The 23736-nt window shown below is 41.4% G+C and overlaps 1 protein-coding gene across 1 annotated transcript in view; it reads right to left on the bottom strand.

Moving 5' to 3' along the window:
* Positions 1-254: 254 nt before the first annotated feature.
* The window catches only part of col7a1l (collagen type VII alpha 1-like), a 39461-nt gene continuing 15979 nt past the window's right edge, over positions 255-23736 (bottom strand). Inside the window, exons 8-40 of the mRNA XM_044030829.1 lie at positions 22210-22339; positions 22004-22120; positions 21718-21873; positions 21233-21349; positions 20969-21115; positions 20763-20882; positions 19641-19799; positions 19080-19193; positions 18810-18959; positions 18144-18281; positions 17331-17477; positions 17091-17210; positions 16502-16648; positions 15239-15466; positions 15024-15163; positions 14133-14256; positions 13530-13673; positions 13251-13438; positions 12571-12651; positions 12454-12471; positions 12345-12371; positions 12139-12204; positions 11409-11489; positions 11288-11314; positions 10893-10937; positions 10721-10795; positions 10546-10641; positions 10184-10210; positions 9980-10033; positions 9738-9809; positions 9575-9652; positions 504-593; positions 255-287 (exon numbers count right to left, since the gene is read on the bottom strand). Of these exons, the coding sequence (XP_043886764.1) occupies positions 255-287; positions 504-593; positions 9575-9652; positions 9738-9809; positions 9980-10033; positions 10184-10210; positions 10546-10641; positions 10721-10795; positions 10893-10937; positions 11288-11314; positions 11409-11489; positions 12139-12204; positions 12345-12371; positions 12454-12471; positions 12571-12651; positions 13251-13438; positions 13530-13673; positions 14133-14256; positions 15024-15163; positions 15239-15466; positions 16502-16648; positions 17091-17210; positions 17331-17477; positions 18144-18281; positions 18810-18959; positions 19080-19193; positions 19641-19799; positions 20763-20882; positions 20969-21115; positions 21233-21349; positions 21718-21873; positions 22004-22120; positions 22210-22339 (3456 nt within the window). The remainder of the gene's footprint in view (positions 288-503; positions 594-9574; positions 9653-9737; positions 9810-9979; positions 10034-10183; positions 10211-10545; positions 10642-10720; positions 10796-10892; positions 10938-11287; positions 11315-11408; positions 11490-12138; positions 12205-12344; positions 12372-12453; positions 12472-12570; positions 12652-13250; positions 13439-13529; positions 13674-14132; positions 14257-15023; positions 15164-15238; positions 15467-16501; positions 16649-17090; positions 17211-17330; positions 17478-18143; positions 18282-18809; positions 18960-19079; positions 19194-19640; positions 19800-20762; positions 20883-20968; positions 21116-21232; positions 21350-21717; positions 21874-22003; positions 22121-22209; positions 22340-23736) is intronic.

Raw genomic sequence — 23736 nt, 5'->3', positions numbered from 1 at the left:
TAAATGTTAACCATTCCCTCTGACGTCACCAATCATATCGCTATCGCATTTCAGTCAAAAAAATAATAGCAAGTAGATATTAATTCAAAATCGTTTGGCCCTACTTTCTGCCATCACAGATTAAACATCATATTCAGAACATCCTGAGCTGTACCATCCAACTCCTGAGTTAATCGGTTGTGGGTATAACGGGGGGGTGGTGTAGTAAACGGTAAACAACCCAATTTTTGAACACAGCACATTTATATACAGGGTCAACTGCTGGACCAGCTACCAAAACAGAGGCCCTGAAAACAACACACACATAAGTGGTGTCACGTCATTCCCTGCTCTATGTATTTACGCACACACACACACACACACACACACACAATGGGGGCGGGTGGTGGTCTTCTTTCATGATCATCTCTGCTCCTGCTTGATCTTGAATGCCTCGGGTCATGCAAGCCTCCAGGGTATTTGCAGTGGTTGGAGGTGGTGCAGAGAGGGGGGGGGTTACTTACAGGTTCATTTGGAGGCTTTAGCTGCTGTGACTCATTGTGACCTCCCCTGGGCTTTGGACACAGCGAGCGCTCGGAGAGGGGGTAGGAGGGCTGAGGAGGGAGGGAGAATCGGAGAAGCAACGGAGAAGAAAAGACTTGTGCGTGTCCTCATGGTGTTTAGCTGTGATTAGATGGAGCAGTGTCTCTGTGGTGGCTGTACATCCATCTGCCGCTCGGGGCGGAGCGACGTGTTCCTGTTGCCACCTTCATGACCTCAGACCTAAACACACCAATTAACCACCACTGGACTTTCCACTTTCCCTCAAACTCTGGTCCAAACAAAAACACCACTACATCCATTCCCCCTGCCTCTGTTCATCTGTGATCTGCTGCCACTTCCTTTGACCCACGTCAGACAAAATCGCTCTCTTTTAGCCACAAACCATACCCAGAGTGTGTGTGTGTGTGGGAGGGGGGGGAATCATCTATCAACCGCTTGTTTGAATCAGTATCTTTGTCCCAGTAAAGTAAAGGCTTATGCATCATTTTCTTATTCTCCATACCGGAGATGTTGAGTAGCAGTTGGGGTCAAATTAGGGGACTGGCTTTCAGTCCTGCTAGCAGTGTAAAAAAATGTAATGTTGGTTCGTCATCCTCTTTGATCCAGACTGAAATGAACGGCATGCTTTTAGATGGATCGTGACATTATGCACATTCATTCATGAGCCGTGCCATGCGTAGACGTTTTAGGGGGTAGAGATGCTTGAATGGAACATAAAAGCAGCCCTCTCATAATGAATTGAAAATAATAACGTTCCAGTGGCAGATCTCGTGCTTACATACTAATTGTGCTGCAGACGGTTGTCCTTCATCTCCTCTTTGTCTTCATCATCATAGAAGCGAAACATGATTTTTCTCTGGACCCTGACATTTGCACTTCATCTGTGACTTCATTAATGTTTCACTTTTCAATCATGATTCCCTGTGTTTTATGTTTGTGTCGTACTTTTTAACTTGTAAAGCACCCGTCATCCATACTGGTAGACGAGGTTGGAGCTGTTGGAGGTTAATTGTATAATTGTACGTTAGGACTGCCTGGTAGCAGAGTCGGTGCATTGCAACAGTGTAGACTCACTAACACTCACAAAGATTTAAGGAAAATAAAAGGACACTGCATGTGTTGTAATGTAGGCCTAACTTATTTAAGGTGGAAATGGACTTTCAAAGAATTCTCCGAGCATTGAGTTGCAGTAGAATCACCAAACCACTTTATGTAGTAGATCTACAGGAGACTTAAGGAGATAAAGTTAGGTAAACTGAGCTTGTAAAGACCTGGAAAGTTCTTTATTTTTACCACATTATCCTTTACATGAGGGTCAAGGGGGCTGCTGGTACCAATCCCGGCTGACAGGGGGCCAACGGTGACGTGCACAGGTTGCCAGTCCATCACATAGAGACAAAGAACCATCCACTCTCACACTAAAGGTCAATTTAGAGTGTCCAATTTGCCTAATCCCCAAATCTGCATGTTTTTGGCCTGTGGGAGGAAACCGGAGAACCCGGAGAAAACCCGCGCACACGCGGAGAACATGCAAAGGCCCTCGTTCCGACCTGGTCACAAATCCAGTAAATGAAAAAAGTACTGCTGGGTACTGGTACCGACCCTATTGACACTGTAACATCCAGCTATTATCTGTGTCTCACATATGCTGTTTAATGTGTTAACTTTGAAATTATTTTCCCTTTAACTTGGTATCTGGGGGGCAATGTTTCCTCCAGTCAAACTTACAAAGGTAAAAGAGCCAATGTGGCTGCTCTGAGCCTGTCGAATAAATTAGGTTAAATGGTCACTGTTTTCTAACTTTAATCATAATACCGAAAGTTTACACTTGATCCAGTCAGAGTGGCTGATTTTTGCACTGCAAAGTGTTTTGTATCTCTTTCCCATAATCCATTTTTTTCATATACTCCCACTTGATGATTCCAGTCAAGCTTTTAGAAGTGTGTGAGCATGTGGAAGCAGAGAGACCGATTACCCGAGGGCCTGTGTTGTGGCACGGCTGTGTCAGAGCCATGTTGGGACTTGTAGCAGTTGAGTCTTGACACTGAGCCCAGCAGCACCCAAGGGCTCCTAAGCATGCTATGGTGGCCTGCGTCAGGGCCAACACCATGAGATGACAGCACCATTCATCACTTTTGTAGCAGCTGCTGAGAGAGAACAGTTGTTCACGGCGCTGGTACGAGGTGTTTTTGGTCAGAAAGTAACTAATGAATTGAAATTTAGGCGGTTCAAAAGGACAACATTTGCTTTTACCTAATTCAACAATTAGGGAAGGAGGATATTTACCTGACAAACCTGAAAAAACATGCAGAGGTTTTAATAGACTTTTGGCACTGGGGTCTGCGGATTACTGATCGATTCAATCTTTATTCATACGAGAACGAAACTCGTATTTAATTCATTCCAATTTATTACCAATCCCTACAACAAAAAATACATAAAACTTAAAAAACTCAAAATTGGCAGGGCATCCTCCATCATTTACTTCACTCTACAGTAATGGCTTGGTTTAGTTTGGTTTAGGTTTCTCAGAATGTCCGTAATTGCTTCAAAGCTCTGAAACAAAAAGCCAGAAACTGACCTTGAACCAAGTTACTCTCCTGGCTAGTAACTGGTACTTTTGGTTTGGCATGCATGTCATGGTAGAGCACAAACGTTCAGAGACGCACTTTTCTAGAACGCTTTAAGACTCACTCTGCTCACTCAAATACCAAATGTTTTCTGAGTCATGTTTTACAATTGTGCACGTTGTTGTTGTTGTTGTTGTTGTTGTTGTAGTTTTCATGGCCTTTGTGAGAATAGTGGCCTTTTCCTTTTAAAGTTTGGGAAAGTTCTCCGATGTGTCGAAACGGAGGCAAAACCATGTCGACGGAAGCTGAGGATAAGAAACAGTTTTTTATAGTCTTTTAAATACTTTGCATAAGATGCTTTATAATGTGGAGTGAACATTGATCAGTGTTTTACCAGATTTTTCCCAAAATGTTAGATGTTTTTTATTTGCCCCGCCCCCTCCTGACCAGACTAGATGCTCAGTGGCCCCCAGGACATTTTAGTTTTTGAGACGCCTGCTCTAAAATGTCGTCAAATTATGTACTGTGTTATATTTCAATTTCGGTGAGCAAGATGGTGTTTGGACAAATGTGACATAAACGTCATTTCCCCGGAAGCTCGGCTTCTCTGGGAGTCAATGGAGCAGTGGGACGCTGGGCTCCTGCATGAAGATTGGACGAACTGTCTGAAAGGCGGAGCCAGTTGTAGATACACACAATAAATAAAAACACTATTATAACATTTCAGTTTTACATAATTATCACGTTTCCTTGTTTCAGTTGTTCATTTGCAGAACGTATGTAAGAATTTATGTATAAATAACTTGGCCCGAAATGAGCTTTCAAAGACCAGCAACCGCCCCTGATATAATATAATAATATAATGTGATTATTACAGTATTACTAATCGTATAAGCTTTAGATCACATAGACCTACCGTAAGGTTTGCAGAGACACGTGGATAAATGCTGCTCGTGGTACTATGTGTTTGATTGAGTGAGTGGTCTGCACTGATTCACAGCTGTCTACTTTCCCTCCACCCAAGCTTGACCTGAGATGGCATCAGTGAGGCAATTTGAAATGAATACAGCAAGGTAGAAAATTGGATTGTGGAAGCTGTTTTACAAGTCTGGACTGATCGATGCTCACATGGCGCGTGCACAGAAAACCTTCTCCGGGGCTATCATTTCAACATAAGAGAGAGAAAATGTGCCTCATTAGAGAGGCTGGCAAAAGTGAAGACAACGGATAAACTCGGCAGTAAATAAGACTCCATTTTTCTTTTTTGGGGGGTATGTGGGACTCGATGCAGCCAATTTACCCAGGCTTCCTACATGTGCAGATATAGAGACACTGGTGATACCTGGTAACTGCATTGTTTACTACACTGACACTCACACTTGACCCCCTTTCACATTAGAATGAGTGGGTATACACATGATTTTTAAACCCGTGTGAAGTCACTAAAAAAAAAAGCTGATTTACATCATTCCCGTTGTTAGTGGTTTTTCCAACCGTTTCTGTAAGCTGAGAAGTTGTAGGTCAAAGCCAACATGTGGTTATTACGGTAATTTCACTTGTCACTGTTGCAGGAAGCCAGTGAATCAGTGCCTTTGTCGCCAGAAATGGGGAAAAGTGGGAAAAAACGCCTGTACATAGTTTCCATTTTTTGGCCTGTGTTTGGACATTGAGACAGAGACTCAAACAAATGTTAAACATGTTTTGTACTGTTCGAATTTAAAATCTCGTGTTCATGTACAACTACAGTGTCGTTTTCAAATAAAACTTTAAATTGTTAATTCAGTATTTTAACATGCAGTAAATTTTAAGTAGCCAGATTTTAAGTTATTCTGGAAACATGGGCAAAAGTATTTACTCACATGATCATTTTTTGTCCCTTTCATGGTTAAAATAAGCGCAAAAAAAAAGTCCAGAGGGACATTTTGAGGCTTAGATGTGAAAGGGTTAAAGGTGTGGTTTATGTTTGTGTGGAACGTTGGACGTCTTGGGACGCAAGTGATCTGATAATATAAATAAGTATAATCTCATCTAAATCAGTCATTAAAATGGCTTTGATCCCATCTGAATGATTGAACCAAAATAAATGATATTGAAGTAAGTAAGGATTTCTACCATTAATGCTAACTGCTGACAAAAACAGTTGAAGAAGGAACTATAATACTCAACTGGGTAATAAACCAGTAGTAATCTGGATGGATTGCAAAACACGTATTCTCAGTGGTGAAAAACCCATTTAGAACAGGATTATTATTACTTGTTTGTTTGTTTTTTGGGAATGAAGTTTTCACTCTCACACACACACACAATGCCAGTCGATATCATGCACTCATTTATAATTCGTCCAGATGTTATTTGGCAGCACATGCACAACTTATAATAAAAGAATACACACGATCGCAAATGTGACTACGGATGAATACAAGTGACATATTTGTTCCCTTTTTTCCTCCATTTCAGTGTCACTCACTCTCTTCCTCTTTTTCTGCTTCTTTAGTGAAATGTGAGACTCCAGCATGTGGCATTCCTTTCTAAGTAGCCTCTTTGCGAGAGAGAGGCTGAGTGTGCACGTGTGTGTGTACGGGTGTTTGAGAAAAAGTGTCCACATTCTCTCTTATTCATTCTTAATCTCCATATAGACACCTTTAAAAAAAATAATAAGACAAAGCAGTGGGGTTTCCCCTTGATTAACCCACAGTCTGACATATGCTGCGGCGTTCCAGCTGCAGCATGGCTCACCAGCTTTTAAACGGGAACACATTTTATGTAAAACCATGATCTGATCGCACATGTGTACGGCCTCGTCGTGGCGTGTCAGCGGCGCGGCTGACACGTCCGCCGGGACGGCTGCCGTTAATCAGAGCAAGATGTTTATTTTCATCTCTTTAATAATCAGGATAGATTCATTCCACTCGGACACCGCCATGTTTTCCCACCAATGTACATCTGTTTGTGTCATAATCAATCCACTCTGCCACATGCAACTCCCATCAGTCCCCAACCACACACACACACAAACACCCTGAGTACACACACACACACACACACACACACACACACACACACAGCTGGGCCTCCCCAACAGCCATCAGGCTAAGGGACATAATTACCCAGGCTGCTTGTGACATTCAGACGGGGGGGCTGTCCCCTGTCCCCCTTCACCTCTTCTTCCCTCCTCTTTACACTGACACACACACACACACCGATCGTTTAACATGTTTACATTTACATTTTTGGGAACGTAGACGTGAACCAGCTCGGTTTACAAAAATGTGAACATGAGTGGTGTTTGTCGTGTGGACAAAGAAAACACTGTTACATGACAGCGAGGTGACAACATGGTAATGCTATGGTAATCATTGTCTAAGAGGGAGGTAATGTTATGGTAATACTAGGTTACTAATAGGTTACCATCAGTGTAATACTGTACCTTCACAGGAAAATTGACCACCATTTTCTCTCATGTACCACATTGTGATTACCAGGCTATTACCTGGTGACTATTTTAGAGATTATAAACTAAAAAAGTTACCTTCTTATTACAAAGTAATCACCATACTATTCTCAACTCTAATGTAAAGTGTAACTACATCATGTTGCCTCCAAAATTAAAAGGAAAACTAAAAGTCTTAGAGTAATACTAGTGTCACTTTATCTAAATCAAATTATGTAGACCAGAAATAAGCAGACCAGGGATTCAGACTCGACACACAGACGTTTTTATTATTCATCTTACTTTCTCCTCCAAATCATTCTGACTAAACTGGGGGGGGTTTGTTTTCAACCACATTCTTGTGTTTTTATGTCCTGTTGCCATGTTACTAGTAATATACTCACAAAGTGTCTAAATCTAATAAATCATTAGGAATTTAAAATTCAGTGAGGAATCAACCCAGCTTGTAGAAGAAGGAAAACAAGAATTAATTTGCTCCCTTTCTGTGTGCACAATCCTTTAGAGGTGTTGTCCCGCTGGTCATCTGTCTTGCTGAACCGTGTCACCTGGAATGCGGAGGTGGTGGTGGGAGTAGCTGGCACTGCAGGGGTCAGTGAGTGGCCGGGGGCCGCCGAGGCAGCGGTGGTGGGGTGATGAAATTGGAAAAGCATGTGGAGATAGATGTGACTGTGAGGCGGATCCAGACGCTTCCAGATGCCCGGGCGCTGAGGGACCTGAGGACTGCAGCAGAGCCACCCTACCTCCCAGGGGACGTGACTCACCTGGAAGGAGGGCCAAGCACTGCCAGATGTGGAGGAAGCCGCCTGGGTCCCTCACGCCAAGCCTGTCTAACACTGTCTCGATTGTGCTACAGCATATGCTTCCAGTCAAGGGTGAAAAATGCAGGCACCAGCACATGCCAGAAGTCTTTCAAGCATAGCCCAGCAGTCAGCCTCCAGCCTTACACCCACTCTGACACACACACACACACACACAGAGTCATGTCTCAGCTAATTCAGAGGACATTAGATTGACTTACCTTTATTTCATAATTTTTGTCCCTGTAAAGCAGTAAAACTTTGTGTCCCGAGTTCATCACACCATAAAAAATGTTATTTACTATTCATGAAGGGTTATAAAGAATCACTTAATATATCAAATTCCATGTAAAGATCCTGGGGGGAGGAGCTTGTCCTCTGAAGGCAAAATTCACCCAAAAAAACTCCACAGACGAGCATTGGTCACGTTTGGTGTCAGTAGATGTATTGCTAACTTTCTCATCACTTTAACCTCTGATAATAACACACAATAGATCACAAGTGACCTGGTTCTGGTTCTGATTCTGATTCTGATAACAAACCAGCAGCTGAAGTAAAAACAATTTCAAACCGTAATCATAAACCATGTGTTTGGCTGTACAGTATGGCTAAACATCATCATGATAAACCTTTTATAAAGATAAATGTCAGATTAATACAGATTTTTGCTCTCAAGGGAAAGTGAAATAAATCTCCAAATTGTGGTTTTATTAGATCACCTGTCATAAAAATGAGAAAACATCAATATTTTTTAGAAGTCTTTCAAAAACTAAAAATGTTATCATTATTTATGTTGGCAAATAACAAATTGAATTCACCATTTTATACCCAAATTTGAGCCGAAAAATGTTCGATGTTTGAAAATTCATGCATAACAGTAACAATTATATTTTATTAACATTAAAATATCATTTTGGTTAAATAGCTTCTACATACTGGTGTATTAACCATTACAGAAACTTAAAAAACCTTACATTGAGTGATGGTATAATGTCATTTCATGTGTTATGCCTCAAAACGTGGTTAAAAAAAGATATATATTGAACAATTATTACATTACAATTGAAGCAATGCATATTAAAACATGTAATAGCCCTCATTGGAATAAGTTAGTTTTAATTTTAGATCAAAACTAATAAAATGACGATGTGTCCACAGCCTATGGTCTTGGTTAGTTAAAGGGGGCGGGGCTTAGCATATAGTATCAGCTCCACTGCATCATCAAGGCCAAGTTTTCCACCTGCCAGCAAAACCCAGAACACTAAAGTGATGAAACACTCTTTAAAAGTATACCTCCACAAATCATAAAGCCCATATATATGTATATATATATATATATATATATAATTCCCTCATATGTATAATATAAAGAATAAAAACCTCTGTATTTACTTAACAGGGACATTAAAACTGCCTGACTTTTACAGAAAATGATGTCTTCACTTCAAAATGCAATGACACTTGAAACAGGATTTTCTCTCTTTTTTTCCCCCCATGAGGAGGGAAAAGTCCCCGTAATGATCCAGATTTAGGTCCCCACAACATGAGTAATACCAAGACCACATACACACACACACACACACACACACACGCATGCACGTACAGGGAGCTGATCCTCCCAGTCATCCAGTGTAGTGCAGACATGTCACCACACAGCAAGTCAAGGCTGGTTAAACTATAAAGCAGCCAGAAGGGACCCAGTCCAGACACCCAACCCTGGGGATAGTACTAGACACCACTTAGACAAACACGCATACACACGCACACACGCACATACTTAACACGGTCCACCTGAGCATGAGGGCTGGTAGGACACCGTGCGTTTACACAGGCTGCGTTTCAGTGTTAGGACACAGAAGCTGCAGCGTCGTCCAGGATACAAACAAACACAGATGCCACTGGATGAGCTTGTCTGAGTCAGACCATATGACTTCATCGTCGTAGTAACATCCATATTGTACTAATGGACCCTCGGGTCCACACAGCCCAGAGCAGCCTTGACTGTATCTGAGACAAGAGTGACAAGGTCCGGAGGTGGTGGTGGTGGCGGGCAATGCATTTATATCATACACCACTTCATAAACCTTCCATACAATAACCCACAAGTATGGTGACAAGGAAGCTATATGTATAGAATCAACAAACATTTCCAAAAATGCTATCACAGCTTTTTTTAATTTCACAATATAACGATAAATCTTTGTATGATTCACTCTTTTGTTGTGATGTACCTTCGCTCCCTGGTCTCCACGAACACCTTGAATACCCTGTATGCCAATTCCTTGTTCACCCTGACAAAGAAAACATGTGTTAGGAGAGAAATTCACCATGTTTGCTGTTCATGTTGTCGGATTAAGAGCGTTAGAAACTAGCTACCTTGTCTCCTTTCTGACCCTGTAATCCTGAAACCCCGTCTATGCCAATGGGACCAGGCAAACCAGCAGCTCCCTGCAATGGTTTTGGATTTGTGTGTTTGTGTCAGAGGTGAACAGAAAACAAAAGGAGGAAGAAATATGCTTTAGAATATGCAAATAATGTCTCAGAAAGCATCTTTTATTTGTGTATCTCTGTATGTGCTTTGGCACAAGTGAGACATTTTTTATCAATCGTGCACTTACGTCTTTTCCCGGATCGCCTTTGTCTCCTTTCACGCCCCGGTTGCCACGTAAACCCTTTCAAAAGTAATGACAGCATTATCAAATATGCAAAAAAAAAAGAAAGCGTGTGTATTAGACTGAACTCAATATCTGATTTGGTTGCTTCAAAAACAGGCCTGGCACATATCCAGAAAGACGGCAATACAAACAGCCTTCATTCCTTACTTTTGCTCCTGGTTCTCCAGGCTCTCCCTACAAGAAAACAAAAAAACAGGTTGATTTTTTGCCGTCCAAAAAAATGTAATCTACTCATTTAAAGACAGATACTGCAGGTTATTTTAATCAGACACAGGTTTAACAGTTTTCCACAGTTTCCCGTGTCTCACAAAGTGATCAGTTGATGTAAAACGTGCTGAATCGGGATCCAGATCAAGTAATCCCCTCTACATTATGTCATAACTTATGTACAACCAGTAAAAATATGTCTTTTTGATTTACTTTTTGAGTTTTACTGTTCACAGATATTTTGCATTACTGTACACATTTCCTTACATGTGCAGTGTTCACAGACTGCGTGTAAGCGTTACCTTGATAGACAGCCCCGGTGTCCCTGGAGGTCCCAGCTGACCAGGGAGACCTGGAGCTCCATTGACCCCTGGTACACCAGGAGCTCCTTGTGGACCCTGTAACATACCATAAATATTATTTAACATGTCCAAACTTTAACAGCCTCTGAGGTTTTTTTTTTTTTTAAGCACTCACTGAAGATCCTGGTTCTCCTTTTCGACCGGGGACATAATTTGCGTCCGTGCCAGCGATGACATATCCAGGTTCTCCCTGTGTTAAACCAGAAAGGAGGTTTGAAGCGTCAGAGGTATTTTGCTGCTGTTATTGTGAGGAAGCTTATCAAAAGCTCAGTTTTGGTTGAACTTACTATCTCTCCTCTTTGTCCCTTTGGACCAGGCGGACCAGGATGACCCTGTAACGGGAAGAAACACAAAAGTGTCTGTGGGACAATAACACAATATCTTCTCAAGTTGATGCTTTCCCTTTTCCAAGTATGTCAGGAAACTACGGTGGCCTTTGCGCACATGAAATGATGGATGAAAAAAAACGCATGGTTTGTTCAATTGTTGGTCGCCGTAGAAACATCAAGGCTCTTGTCTAAAGTACATATTCCACGGCTACTGAAGTGTCTGACTTGGATGGACAAATGAACACATCCATTAAATCTCCTTAAATTCTATTATTTACATAATAGTCACATTCTTAGATGGGCTACTATATATCCAGATGATTTAAAAGTGTGTTCCTTGTTAGAAATCTTACCATGTCACCTGGGATGCCGGAAGAGCCCTGAAAACAGTGACAGCAGGAAAAAATATGGCATTTAAAAGAATCAGATAGAAATGAAATCATGTGTTGTTGTTGTTTTTCTGAATGAAATTACCCTCTGGCCAGCAGAACCTGGAGGTCCAGTTCTCCCTGGTCGCCCAGGCAACCCGGGAACACCATCTGTTCCTGGAGGTCCCTGTCAAAATACAACATTATGCTCTGAGCCCCGGGAAATGAAATAATGGGACGTAAACAGAGACGACCACAGTGACCCACGCAGCCTCAGCAGGTTTATGATGAGATCACTTACAGTGAGAATTTGATAAGAGCAAGCTGATGCACGGGATCTACGCGGGTTAACGGTTGGTTGAATGGGGAAATATGGTATCAGCATCCACTTTCATCGCTATATCTAAAGAAAATGAAACACTAACAGTCCACATCTGCTCTCTTCATCAAATTCAGTTAACGGCCGGAGCAAGATATGTACACAACTGACAGCTTGTAAATAAAAGATCTATTTATCTGTGATTCTCTCAATATTCAACACTGGACTGAGGTTTGTGTTTCAGTGATGAGGCACAGTTTACATTCTTTAGACATTGTACAACAAAGTTTGGCTTTGTGATCCATGTTTGTTTGGTTTTCATCATTTTTATTCACTAGAACATACAATAATACATGATAAAGTAAAGTAAAACAGGGCTTAAAGTAATCTTCTAACGACGTTCAAGCACAAAAAAAATACAGTAAACTTGAATTCAAAGTCAATCGTTTTAATAGGAGGTTTAGATTTAATATTATTGATAATTGATATCAACATAAGTGAATGAAAATGTTTTTACCCTCTCTCCCGTCTCTCCTTTGCTGGAAGTGAAAGGGTCAAACTGTCCAGGACTCGGCCTAAATTTCTGCATTTAAAAACAAACAAACCATAAAAGGGTTACAAGGGATTTCAATTAATTTAACAATACAGGACAGAGAAAGAGATAGCAGCGGAGGAATCGACAACAACAAATTGTAATGTAATATTAATAAAAAAAACACATACCAGACCTCCGAGACCAAAACCACCTCCCTGAAAGACAGAGCAAGTATAAAAAGTAAGTTGTTTTTTATGCCACTGCATTACATCTTTAACATAATATCCATGAACTCACCTTTTCACCTTTCTGGCCCTATAGAAAGAAACACAAATGATGAATTCACATCTATGAGCAGAAACTTGAAACACGTACAGAACGGGTACGATTATTTTTATTATCTGAGGTGCCAACCTTCACACACTGGGAAGGGCAGGGGCCCTGAGGCTTGGGCAGCTCCTCCGGGTCGTCAGTCGGCGTGTCCAACTGAGCAAACTGAAAATAGAAACGAGAGGACGCGTCATCGTCCAGTCGAGTGACAAAATGCAGCGGCAGAGACGGCCGCCTAATGAAGCTGCTTTCACGTCAAAACTGGTGAAGTGTTTCCTCCCACTGAGCTTTTCTTTGTGTTTAAATCTATACTGTGTTTATTTGATGCAATGTCATCCGGATGACGTAGACCGTACAGCTACTGCTGCACGTGTATTTCCTTCACATGTGCATGACTATAATGACTGTAAGAGGTGAAGATGTGATTACAGAGACACAGCAGGGTTGTTTCAAATATCACGCAAATGTAAAAGCCATGTGTGAATGTTTTTTTCTCTTCTTCTCTGAATTAATTAGGGCCTGAGCACGAATGGCGAAAACGAAACGGCTCCTGGCACAAATTCTTCTTCTTCTTGTTATTATTGTTAGTTGTTGGGGTCATTTTTGAGGGGGTTAACGTGCATAAAAACTTGAAACTTTGCATGGAGGTCAGGTCTGTGTATTTAGATTAAGTAAGAATTACATGAAACAAATAAAGTTTAAAAAGTGGCTTTTTACAAAGAAATTAAATTCATTCAATATAGCAGTTTCTCTTTCTTTCTTACCTCGTCATCTACTTTGAATTCAGACAGTAGTTCCTCGCTGCAGATGGTTTTGATAAACTCTCTCTCGACAGAAGGAAAGTCATCGAAAGTCGGGGAGAAGAAGACGTTCTTGTAGCTGGTGGGAGCTGCTATCTTATTCAGCTCCTCTGTGTCTGCATTAGAGACTCCGACTGCCAGGATGCTGACACCTACACAGAGAGACGGACACATGATAATGGCATTCTGTAAATGTCATTATGAGTCAAAATTGTTTTTTTTTTCACGATAACACAGACCGACCTAGCGCGCGGGCAATTCTGGACGGTGGCGCCACATCATCCTGGGCTCTGCCATCTGTGATCAGGACCAGAACATGGGCCACATCTGCTCGCATCCCTACAGACTCCTGGAACAGCTCCTGCACAATGTAGCTGATGCCTTTTCCTAAGGACATAAAAAAGGAAGAGAACAGTTAGTTTTTGACTTTTTGTTTTCTAGGTGCAGCTTCTCTATCCTCATGCTGCTTTTCTCTGTTTTATATCATAGTTAACTGAATAATGTTCAACTGGAAGCACTGAGAGAATTTATTGATGATTTAAGAAAGTAATGAAATTATACTCTTGTTAGTTCATTATGCTGTAGTATATGTGGTCAAATACAGTCCTTTTTTCTGATGTTTAACTTGTTAAATCACGTTATTCTCACTCTCTCTGGGTGTAAGATAAATGTTCTGCACAGGAGACATTTTCTTTTTTAAGATTTTCTCAGCAGTAGGGGCTGAAAGTTATATTTTCTTTCACCAAATATGGCAGTTATTACAGGCTGTGACATCATGACATCAACACCGGGACGTTTACAGAACAGAGGCAAAGCGGCATGTACGCGTTTGTGTGTGTCACTGACCTGTTTTAGTGTTGCCCCCTCTGTAACGCAGAGCTCTGAGCGCCCTGAGGACTGAGTTTCTGTCTTTGAAATGACTTAGATTGAATTCAATTCGAGGCTCGTCACTGTAATGAACCACAGCGATCTGAAAGAAAATGAAGGGGAGAGAAACACATCATCACCGCGATATCATAATCATCATCATCATCAACACCACAGCAATTCCAATGATTTAAAGCTGAATGTGAGTAAAATATAGGCTGTAATTCTTCCTTATCACTTATTCCTCCTCTCTAAGGTTAACCTCTGCCAAATGTTTTTATCTGTCCTTTGTTTGTCTCTTGTGTGGCGCTCTGGTGTCATGTTTTTAAACTGCCTTCTACAAGCAGCATATAAGCTCTCATTTGCTAATTCCCGTTTACTCATTTGCCTGTGCCTCAAAAAAACGTTGCCTCCCCTGATATTTCAACCAATTCTGTTTTAAATCACACACCTGCCTTTTCAGTTTTTGGAATCTGGAGCTTTGAAAAGCCACCGCTTCCAGGCCCAGGATCAGCCCCTGTGTTTTCTGTACATCTCACCCTGTTGCCATTTCTTTTATTAAACAAACAAATTCATCTCTGCTTCCTTTGTTTCATGCTCTTGGAGTCCAGCCATTGGCCCCAAACCTCACATTAGCCACATCACTTGCTGTGTAGTGCTGTGCTTTGTATGTCCTTTCTGTCACTGTTGGGAGTAAAATCATACCAATTTGCCGAAAGAAATGCACATTATGTTCCTGCGTACACAACTGCTCATTTAGTACCAGTCAAAATCCCTGCAATCGGGTCCTGTTTGTTATCATGCCTGCCTCAAAGTAACCAACACTATCTCTATGAGGGAATATACAAAAATAGACAATAAATGACAGACCTGTGTGCCTTGACGACCAATGACAGGGAAGTAAGTGACCACCCGGAATATGAAGTCTTTTATCTTGATAAAGTTGTTAGCACCAATGCTGGAGGACTCGTCCACCAAGAATACGATGTCTGCTTTGGCCTTACCACACACTGATGAAACACAAACATAGCAAGTTAACACCTTTAGATTCCATAACAACATCTACCACATGACTTTTGAAATACCTGGTTGTGGTGGAGCTGTTGATTCTGGAGTGGATGTGGTTAAGTGAGGGGTGGTGACACTCGGCTGAACGGGAGGCTTTGTGGTGGTCGTAGTTTTCACGGACGGCACAGCGATGGGCTGATGACGAGTGGTCTTTTTGGTTGTCTGAGCGATGGTAGCGATGGTCGTGATGGACACTGCAGTGGCTGGCACAGACTGGACTGTTGCCGCCGGAGAATCCTGTCCCACTGAAATGCAGAGAGTCATAAGTGACATTTTTATGAGGGTTTATTGGCAAAAAAGAAAAGGAATATACTTCCAATAAATGTTGGTTTATGTGTATAATTGCTATACAATTAAAAGTTTTTGTGGATGTTTCTTGGAATCAGCCTGTTATAAGTACATCAGGCAAGGCTGGAGGTGCACTGTGTTTCTACAGCAGCCTGAACGGACAAACCACACATAGCCAGATGTTTCACGTACTGAAGTAGAAGCAGTCTAACACAATGGACCTTTAACAACTGAAATAAAATCTTAAAGGTCAGCACAATGGTTTTTGCTATTGTTTGGGCTGCACCAACTGGTTGCGTAAAACATTTAAATCTACACTATGCAGCCTTTTTAAAACCTTAAAATATGAGCTTTAAACTAATTTTGATGGGTCACTGACTGAGCTCCTTCTCCACCAACATGTCCAGGAACTTTTATGAGCAGGAACTTATTTACCTGGGGGGAAAAGAAATTCCGGTAATCTGTGTGGTTTGAGTTTCCACCACACTTCAAAGTTCCAGTAAAAGACACTCGGGTGTTATATGACGCCGACTCGAAATCCTGCTGAGCTGCCTCCTCAGCAAATATGCTCAAAAGAGCCTGGACCTCTCCGTCCACTTTTTTTATTTTGCTCCATATTCTTTAAATGACCGAATGATGTTACTTTTTCTTCATCTTCTTTTAAAGGTATTGTTTAGAGGGGGGTTGAAGCTGCACTGGCTTTAACAGCTGCAAAGTGTGCTCCACCAATCCGTGTTCTTCAGCATACAGCCCCGCCTCTCTAGAGTTCCTGATAATCTGTTCCTTTCGTTACAAGTAGGTACTTCTTTTGGCGGAAGTTTTGGGTCCGAGGAGAGTTTTTTCCCTGGGTAATTCCTGGGGGTAATTCCTACCAGTGCAGTTACAATCCTCAAGGGAGGCTATAACATCTTCATTTTGAGAATATGACTATAATATGATATACTAAATAGACTTTATGGTTATATGTATACACATATGGAGTAATGTCTTACATATTCTCTGATACACAGTGGTTATCGGCCCCTCCACCTCTCCATACAAAGGTCTGATGGTGAAGATATATGTTCTGCCATAGAGGAGATCGCCGATCTTATAGGAGCTGAAACCAGGACCGAGGATCTCTGTTTGAGTCTCCAACACTGAAAAGACAGAGAGAAGAATGCAGCAGATTTATTCCTCTCAAAATAGATTTGCGTCAACAACAGTATTGGCATCAACTATGAGCACGTAACCAAGTTATTTTATCTCTCTGGTAATTTAGTCATTTCACTATAATTGCAGCCATTTCCCAGTAAAGAAAATGAATGCTTGTTTACAAAAAAGACATGAATATGATTCATTTCAGTTTTTTTTCAACAAAAGTGCGCTTGTGTTGGGACTCAATACACTTTGCAATAACATGTGACTAGTTGCAGTATGATATTATACTTTTGTGGCCCTTATACAATACAAAACAAAAAAACAAACATGACTAACGACAGGGCTCAATACACAACGCAATACAACACAATACAAAGTGAACCATCTGGAGACAGTGTATGCAAAATAATGGATGACGAATTGTCTTGGTTCAACACTGACCTGAAATGTGCCTCCAAGAGAGAAGGTAGCCCGAGACGCCGGCCACTCGTGTCCAGTTCAGCACAGTGCTGCTGTCTGTGGTGTTCAGCGCTGTAAAGCCATTCACTTTAGGAAGATCCACTGGAACAAATACGTCAAATTAGTTTAGTTTTTTAAATTGTATTGTGTAGAAAAACTTGTGCAAAAGGAATTCTCTCCTGATAATTATTCTGATGTCTTCATTAAAGCGGCAGGACTCACAGGTCCGTGCGGTGACCAGAACTGGACTTCCCTCCCTGTGGACCACCATGGACGAAACCTGGATCTTGTAAGCCGAGCTCTCCCGCAGGTTGCGGATGGTGAAGCTGGTAGAGGCAGCAGAGACCACATGGGACTTCTCATCACCACCTAGAGCAGGGAATAAGAAAGCACGGAGTTGTGGTTGGAACCACACACACAGAAACACACATGAACAAAATGGTCACTTTATTAGGTACACATGAACCCCTAATAAAGTGGTATGAGTGGTCTTTTTCTGGTGGCTCCTCTGATCTTGAATACTTTCTGTGTTTTTTGACCATTGTCAGGAAACCCGAGAGATGTTTTTTAATGTGTAAATATTCCATCAGATCAGCCGTTTCTGAAATACTCACACCAGCTTGCACAAGCAACCACGCCCCAATCAAAGTTAGTTAAGTCAACTTTTTCTCCCCCATTCTAATGCTTTCCATGAAGATCAGCAAATGGTCTGGACCATGTCCATATGCCTGAAGGCACTGAACTGATGTCATGTGGTTCGCTGAGTAGACATTTGTGTTATGCAGTTGAATAGGTATACCTAAGTGTATAAGAAATCATAGGAGTCTTAAATTGGGAATTCACATTATAAACGTTGGTATACTTGTGAGTAAAAGGCTGCTGTCATTATAAATATTCACAAAATGCTTAATATTACAGTCCAGAGTACTAAATTAGTACTTTCAAGTGTAAAAACAGTATATTCTGCAGCTGTAAATCACATTGGTATATATCAGGGTGTGAGCACACTTCATGGTCCAGTATGTGACGCCTCACCCAGGAAGGGGATCCAGTATATTTTGTAGCCAGTGGCCCCTGGTGTTTTGTTCCAGGACACGGTGAAAAAGTTGACTCCAATGTCCACAACTTTCACGCCTCTCACTGCCTTGAGTGGCTCCGAGTCTGATACAGCAGCTGAAAGAAATAATAATATTAAAAATAATAATAATAATACAAGGATAAAGCCTGTCAATTGATATAAGTTTCACTCTGGGTTAATTTAAAGTAGTATGATCGTTGCAGCTTAAATCATGGTACAAAAATAGACTGATTCAAAATATCTGAGCTGGATGAGATGCTGTGTCTTTATCCACACACACACGGCGCTCCATTAATAAACTCGGCACACACACACACACACACACTGGCTTTGACAGTGACAGTGATGAAATGATAGCAGCCCTGCTGACTTACTCTCTGTGATACAAACCGCAAGTGACAGCAACAGGAACTGTAGTTAAAATGGGAAAACCAAAGTACATGACTTGTCAGTCAAACAGAGACACCACGAGGGCGCCGCCGCCGCGGCACGGGATGAAGAACCTCACAGGCCCTACCCATTTAATTACAATGGGTAATTCACAGCTGCACGGAACTATTTAAATCTAAAGATGAATCATGATTCAATAAAAGCGAGTGTGAGACCTCACTTCTGCTCTGTACCTGTGAGCTGGGATAAGGAGATTTCTGGTCCCTCCGAGTTGCCGTAAATTGCACGGATGTTGATCATGTAGTTTGACAGCGGGTTCAGATCTTCGATGCGGTGATAGAGAACTTTGCGGTCCAGGTAATGTGACTGAGGGCTGCTATCAGCTGCAAGCACACAGGTGCACACACATCAATACAGAGCGTAGCATATAAAAGGTTTTCAAGGTGCAGAAGAGAAAGTTCTGTTCAATAAAGCTGTGAGAATTCAGAGCCTGGAGTCATTACCTGTGTTCCAAGTGAGTTTGTACTCAGTGGCCCCTACAATTGGACTCCACTCCACATCTATTGAGGTGCTGGTGTAGGACACCACCTTGAAGTTGGACACGTAGCCCAAAGGAGCTGAGGATTGGAAGAAACGTCAGGATCCTTGCAGTTGTTTTCTTTTTTTATAAATAAGTTGTTGATCATAAGATCATTTGCTGAACCCAGTTAGACCCTTGTTCTAACCGGGTTCCAAACCCGGGTCTTTGATCCTCTAAACTACAGCTTTGGTTTGACGGTTAGAGTTGGCCCTGTGATGGACTGTGATGGCCCAATAGCTTTTACTGTGCTGTATTTATGGCTTTAAATAGGTGTTGGTTAGTATTTGCATCTCATACCCCCTATGACTTTGAATGCAGGTTAGCAACATTTTCTATAATGTAATCAAAGTATTTAATTAAAATGGATTATAATATTTGACACCAGTCAGTTTTTGTGTGATGGAGGAGAAGAAAAAATTGGTCAATGCGTCTTCCCTTGTACAACAGTATGTGGTACAAGTGTACACTGAACACAAGTACTCACACGTTTTGAAAGTCCCGGAGACGCCGGGTCCCACCACGGATCCAAACAGCACATACAGAGTCAGGACATACTCTGTGTCATGGGCTACATTCTTCAGATGGTACTCGATGGTGCTGCCATTCAAAGCCAACTGTCTGGGACGGTCCCGGCCAATAAACTCTGGAAACAACATTCAAAGTACGTACATTTTACTTCCAGGTGATTACTTTGAAGAAACCCCTCCACAGGTGTGACTCCTCCAGCATTAGTACCAACTTCTGTGAAAATAACACTCTGTTCCCAGTACTCGTATATCTCCTGTCACATGTTCCTGCAGCCAGGAGAGGTGGAGTAGATGCATCCATTGTTATAAAGCAGTGTTATTTTAAAATCTCGTGTCAGAGCGAGTCTGTTACTGGGAGTAAAAGAGCTGCGCTTTTCTTCTCTTTGACATTAATGTCATCTCACTAGGCTAAATCCTATCTTTAAAAAAAAAAAAAAAAAATCCAGATGACATCCTAATATGCCTCGCAGTGTCACCGTGTGGAAACAGTCCCACAGATTCTCTCACTCTATATTTATCCAGCAAATGCAGACAAAAACCCAGATAACCGTCTTTGGGGGAGGGAAAGATGGGAACAACAATTGGTCATCTCAGCCAAATAATACTGGATTAAACAACAATATGTGATAAATAACACACTACATGTGTTCTACCTGTATATCTAGACAGGTTGACAAAAAAACCCTCATACGGTACTTTTCATATCCTGATACTCGTCTGTAAATCTCCTAGTGACTTAAATGCAATGTAAGGATTCACTTAATTAAAACAATAACAAAAGACGATGACAGTTTAATAAGATAGTGAGAGAGATAACTCACTCATGTATCAGAGAACTGGGGTTAATTTCTTAACCTAAAGTCATAGCAGAGACCAGTGAAGCAGATGACCATTTTAAAAAAAAGCTACCTTGAATAGAAATATGGATATTTATTGATTTAAAGTGTGTTTTGGCTAATTTAAATATGTTTCTTAAAAAGATACAAGTCTCTTACTACATGCCACACAAAATAAACTGTTCTGATAATGTAAACTAGTCTCTTCACGGCAAGAAAAGGGTCTCAAACGTGTGAATTTACCTGGGGTGGGTCCCCAGGCAAGTCTGTATCCCGTGGCTCCCGGGACGCTGTTCCATGAGACGACAGCCGCACTGGTGGTCACAGCAGAAACCTTCAGAGTCTGAACTGCACTGCTCTCCACTGACAAGAGGGACAGAGACATTTTTTTAAAAAAAAAAAGGCACTTTACCTAATTAGTGGACATTAATTTGTCATTCCGTACTCACATGTTTTTGCTTTGGTGGTGGTGACGGGCCCCTCAATGTCTCCAAAGATGGGATTGATGGTCACAGTGTACTCGGAGCCTGCGTGGAGGCCCTGGATCATGTAGAAGTTGAAGTTGTCGCCGAGGTTTATGTTCTCGATGTGATCGTCTGCAAGACAAAACGAGGCACTGGAAGCTTGAAGGACACAACAGCAACATTTCGCCTAATGGGATAACAATGTACTAGCGAGCTCTGTTTAATAGAGAGACGGTATAACCACAGTACCTGGGGAGGCCCATGTCAGACGATATCCTGTCGCTCCCCGCACTGAAGTCCACCTCGCCTGCACAGTGTCTGTGGTGGCGTTTTGAACCAGGAAATGCTGAACTGGTATCAGCTTTACTGTGAAACACATCATCACACACAAACACACAATATTAATTTTGTTTATTTTAATGTTAAGTTGTCATGTAAGTTATACAATGAACTGTGTAAACATGCTAGTGTAGTGTTGAGTGGGATATAGATAAATGAGGGTTTTAATCCATAGTTACTACACAGTCATGGTATTTTTTAATCAAGAACACTATCACCCTCCAGTGGATATATTATGATACTGCATTATTATTTATTTTCTTGTATTTTCCTTTCTTAAATGTTGCTGTTGTGTTGTAGCTAGACTTGACTTGTAATAAATGTGTGCAATCAGTAAATGAATGGATCTCTGGTTTCCCTGTTGATGTAAATTAACACCAAACCAATAAACGTACATGTCTTGCCCACGATTGAAACGGGCTCACTTGGTCCCTGAGGGAAAACGGCGTAAATATTGACAGTGTACTTCTTGTCCTCCTCCAGGCTGTCAATCACGTGAGACGAGACGTCCCCAGGAAGTAGCTGCTCATAAGTATATCCTGGCCTGTTAGCTGCAGAACAAGAATACCGATACTCATGAAGTACAACCTGTCAAACAGACACTGAAAAGATAATAATAATTGTTTTATATTCAATAAATACACCAGAGTTAACTGTTTAAATGTCAATGACTAGCGTTACATCTCGGGACGTAGATCTTGAATCCACTTAGTTTCCCTAGAGGAGGAGTCCAGCCGAGACGCAGCGAGAACAAACCCTCCTCAATAACACGGAAGTTTGACACCTGCGGCAAAGCAGCTGAAAGAGAGAGAAAACCCATATGTATGCAGACATATGTGTACAGTGTCTCTGTATTTTCATGCACAGATCAGATGTCTGACACCTACTCGTCTGAATGTTGATTGTCACAGAGTCTCCTATGAGGTTGGGGTAGATGGCGTAGACAGTGAGGGAGTAGTCTCTTTTAGGACTCAGCTCCGTGACGAGCTCAGTGCTCACATCTGCTTTCAGATCAATCTGTCACACACACACACACACACACACACACACACACACACACAGAAAACAGCTTTAGTGTGTGCGTGTGTAGGTTCCAGGTATTACTCATATTGTGGGCACCTTCATTTACACAGTCATAGTAAGAGACTTGTCATCCTTATGGGGACAAAAAGAAAGTCGGCATAATGTAAATTATTACATTTTAAGGTGTGTTAGGATGAGGTTGAGGTTAATGTAAGCTTAGGCCAGTAGTAGTTATAGTTAAGGTTAGAGTAAGTCTCCAGGAAGTTAGTGTAAGTCAATAATATGTCCTCTGAAGTCATGGAACCACTGTGTTTGTGTGTTACCAATGATGCTGAACCTAATTATCGAGGTCCTGGTTAAAGATAGCTTTTTTCCATTACTATGTTTAAACGTACAGTTTATTGAGACATTTTTATTTTTAAAGCCTGAATATGTGATCTATAAACACCCCCAGGATGTCCATATATGGAGTTGTATATTATTCCCACAGCAATTTATGATGCTTGAAGGGTTAAGGTTAAGCATTGACTGGTTATAGTTAAGGTTAGCCAAATGTATCTAAATTGAAGGGAAACAAAGTTCTCTGCTCTCAGTTGACGACATGAAACACATCTCGTGTAATCCACATAACTGTGCAATATCCTCACACTGTTCACTCTGTATGATTGAATGTATCCTAGTTTTTATTTATCTATTTTTTTACCTCTCTTTTTGTCACAGTGCTGACCTTACAATGTCTTATCTTTCTTATTATAAATAAACATTTACATCCCATATAGTTTGTCTGCCTCACTACATTAGCATTGTTATGCTTTGTTTACATTTCTATCCAGTCCCCTCTCCTCCCTTATACTTATTATACTGTACTGTAGGTGGCATGCTAAGCCTTTGAATGCACAAACTAAAACCTTCCTCTTGTGCTTCTGTAACATTATGTTAGTGCCACTGCAGTGATATATAAACAAGCACACACCCAGAAGCAAGGGCACTGCTGGAGAAACCATTTGCAGGGCGTGTATTTCAGTTCCGTACATACTGTATATAAGCGACAGATGTAAGCACGGATAAAAGGTTTCAGAGGCTGGTTTTGATGGAAACACTGAGAGTGTAAACAGCGCACGAGGACGAACACGACCTCCACGAAGAACTGAAAGATGCCGTGAGCGTTTGTTAGCAGGAAATCAATTTTTATCAAATGGAAGGCAAAATGTTTTCCTGTTACAGAAGGACCCGCAGATGAGTCAGCGATTCCATCAGCGCCGCAAACTTCCATATCAGTCGGTATCTTTCATCTCTTACACTTTCTGCACTCGCCGTCTCCACGAGTCACGCTACAAAAAGTTTTTTAAAGGTGCATTTTTTGTGTCGCAAACTTTCTAATCTAAAACGGA

The sequence above is a fragment of the Solea senegalensis genome, linkage group LG7 (genome assembly GCF_019176455.1).
Source record: "Solea senegalensis isolate Sse05_10M linkage group LG7, IFAPA_SoseM_1, whole genome shotgun sequence".
Taxonomy (NCBI): domain Eukaryota; kingdom Metazoa; phylum Chordata; class Actinopteri; order Pleuronectiformes; family Soleidae; genus Solea; species Solea senegalensis.
This window is presented reverse-complemented; position numbering and strand designations above follow the sequence as displayed.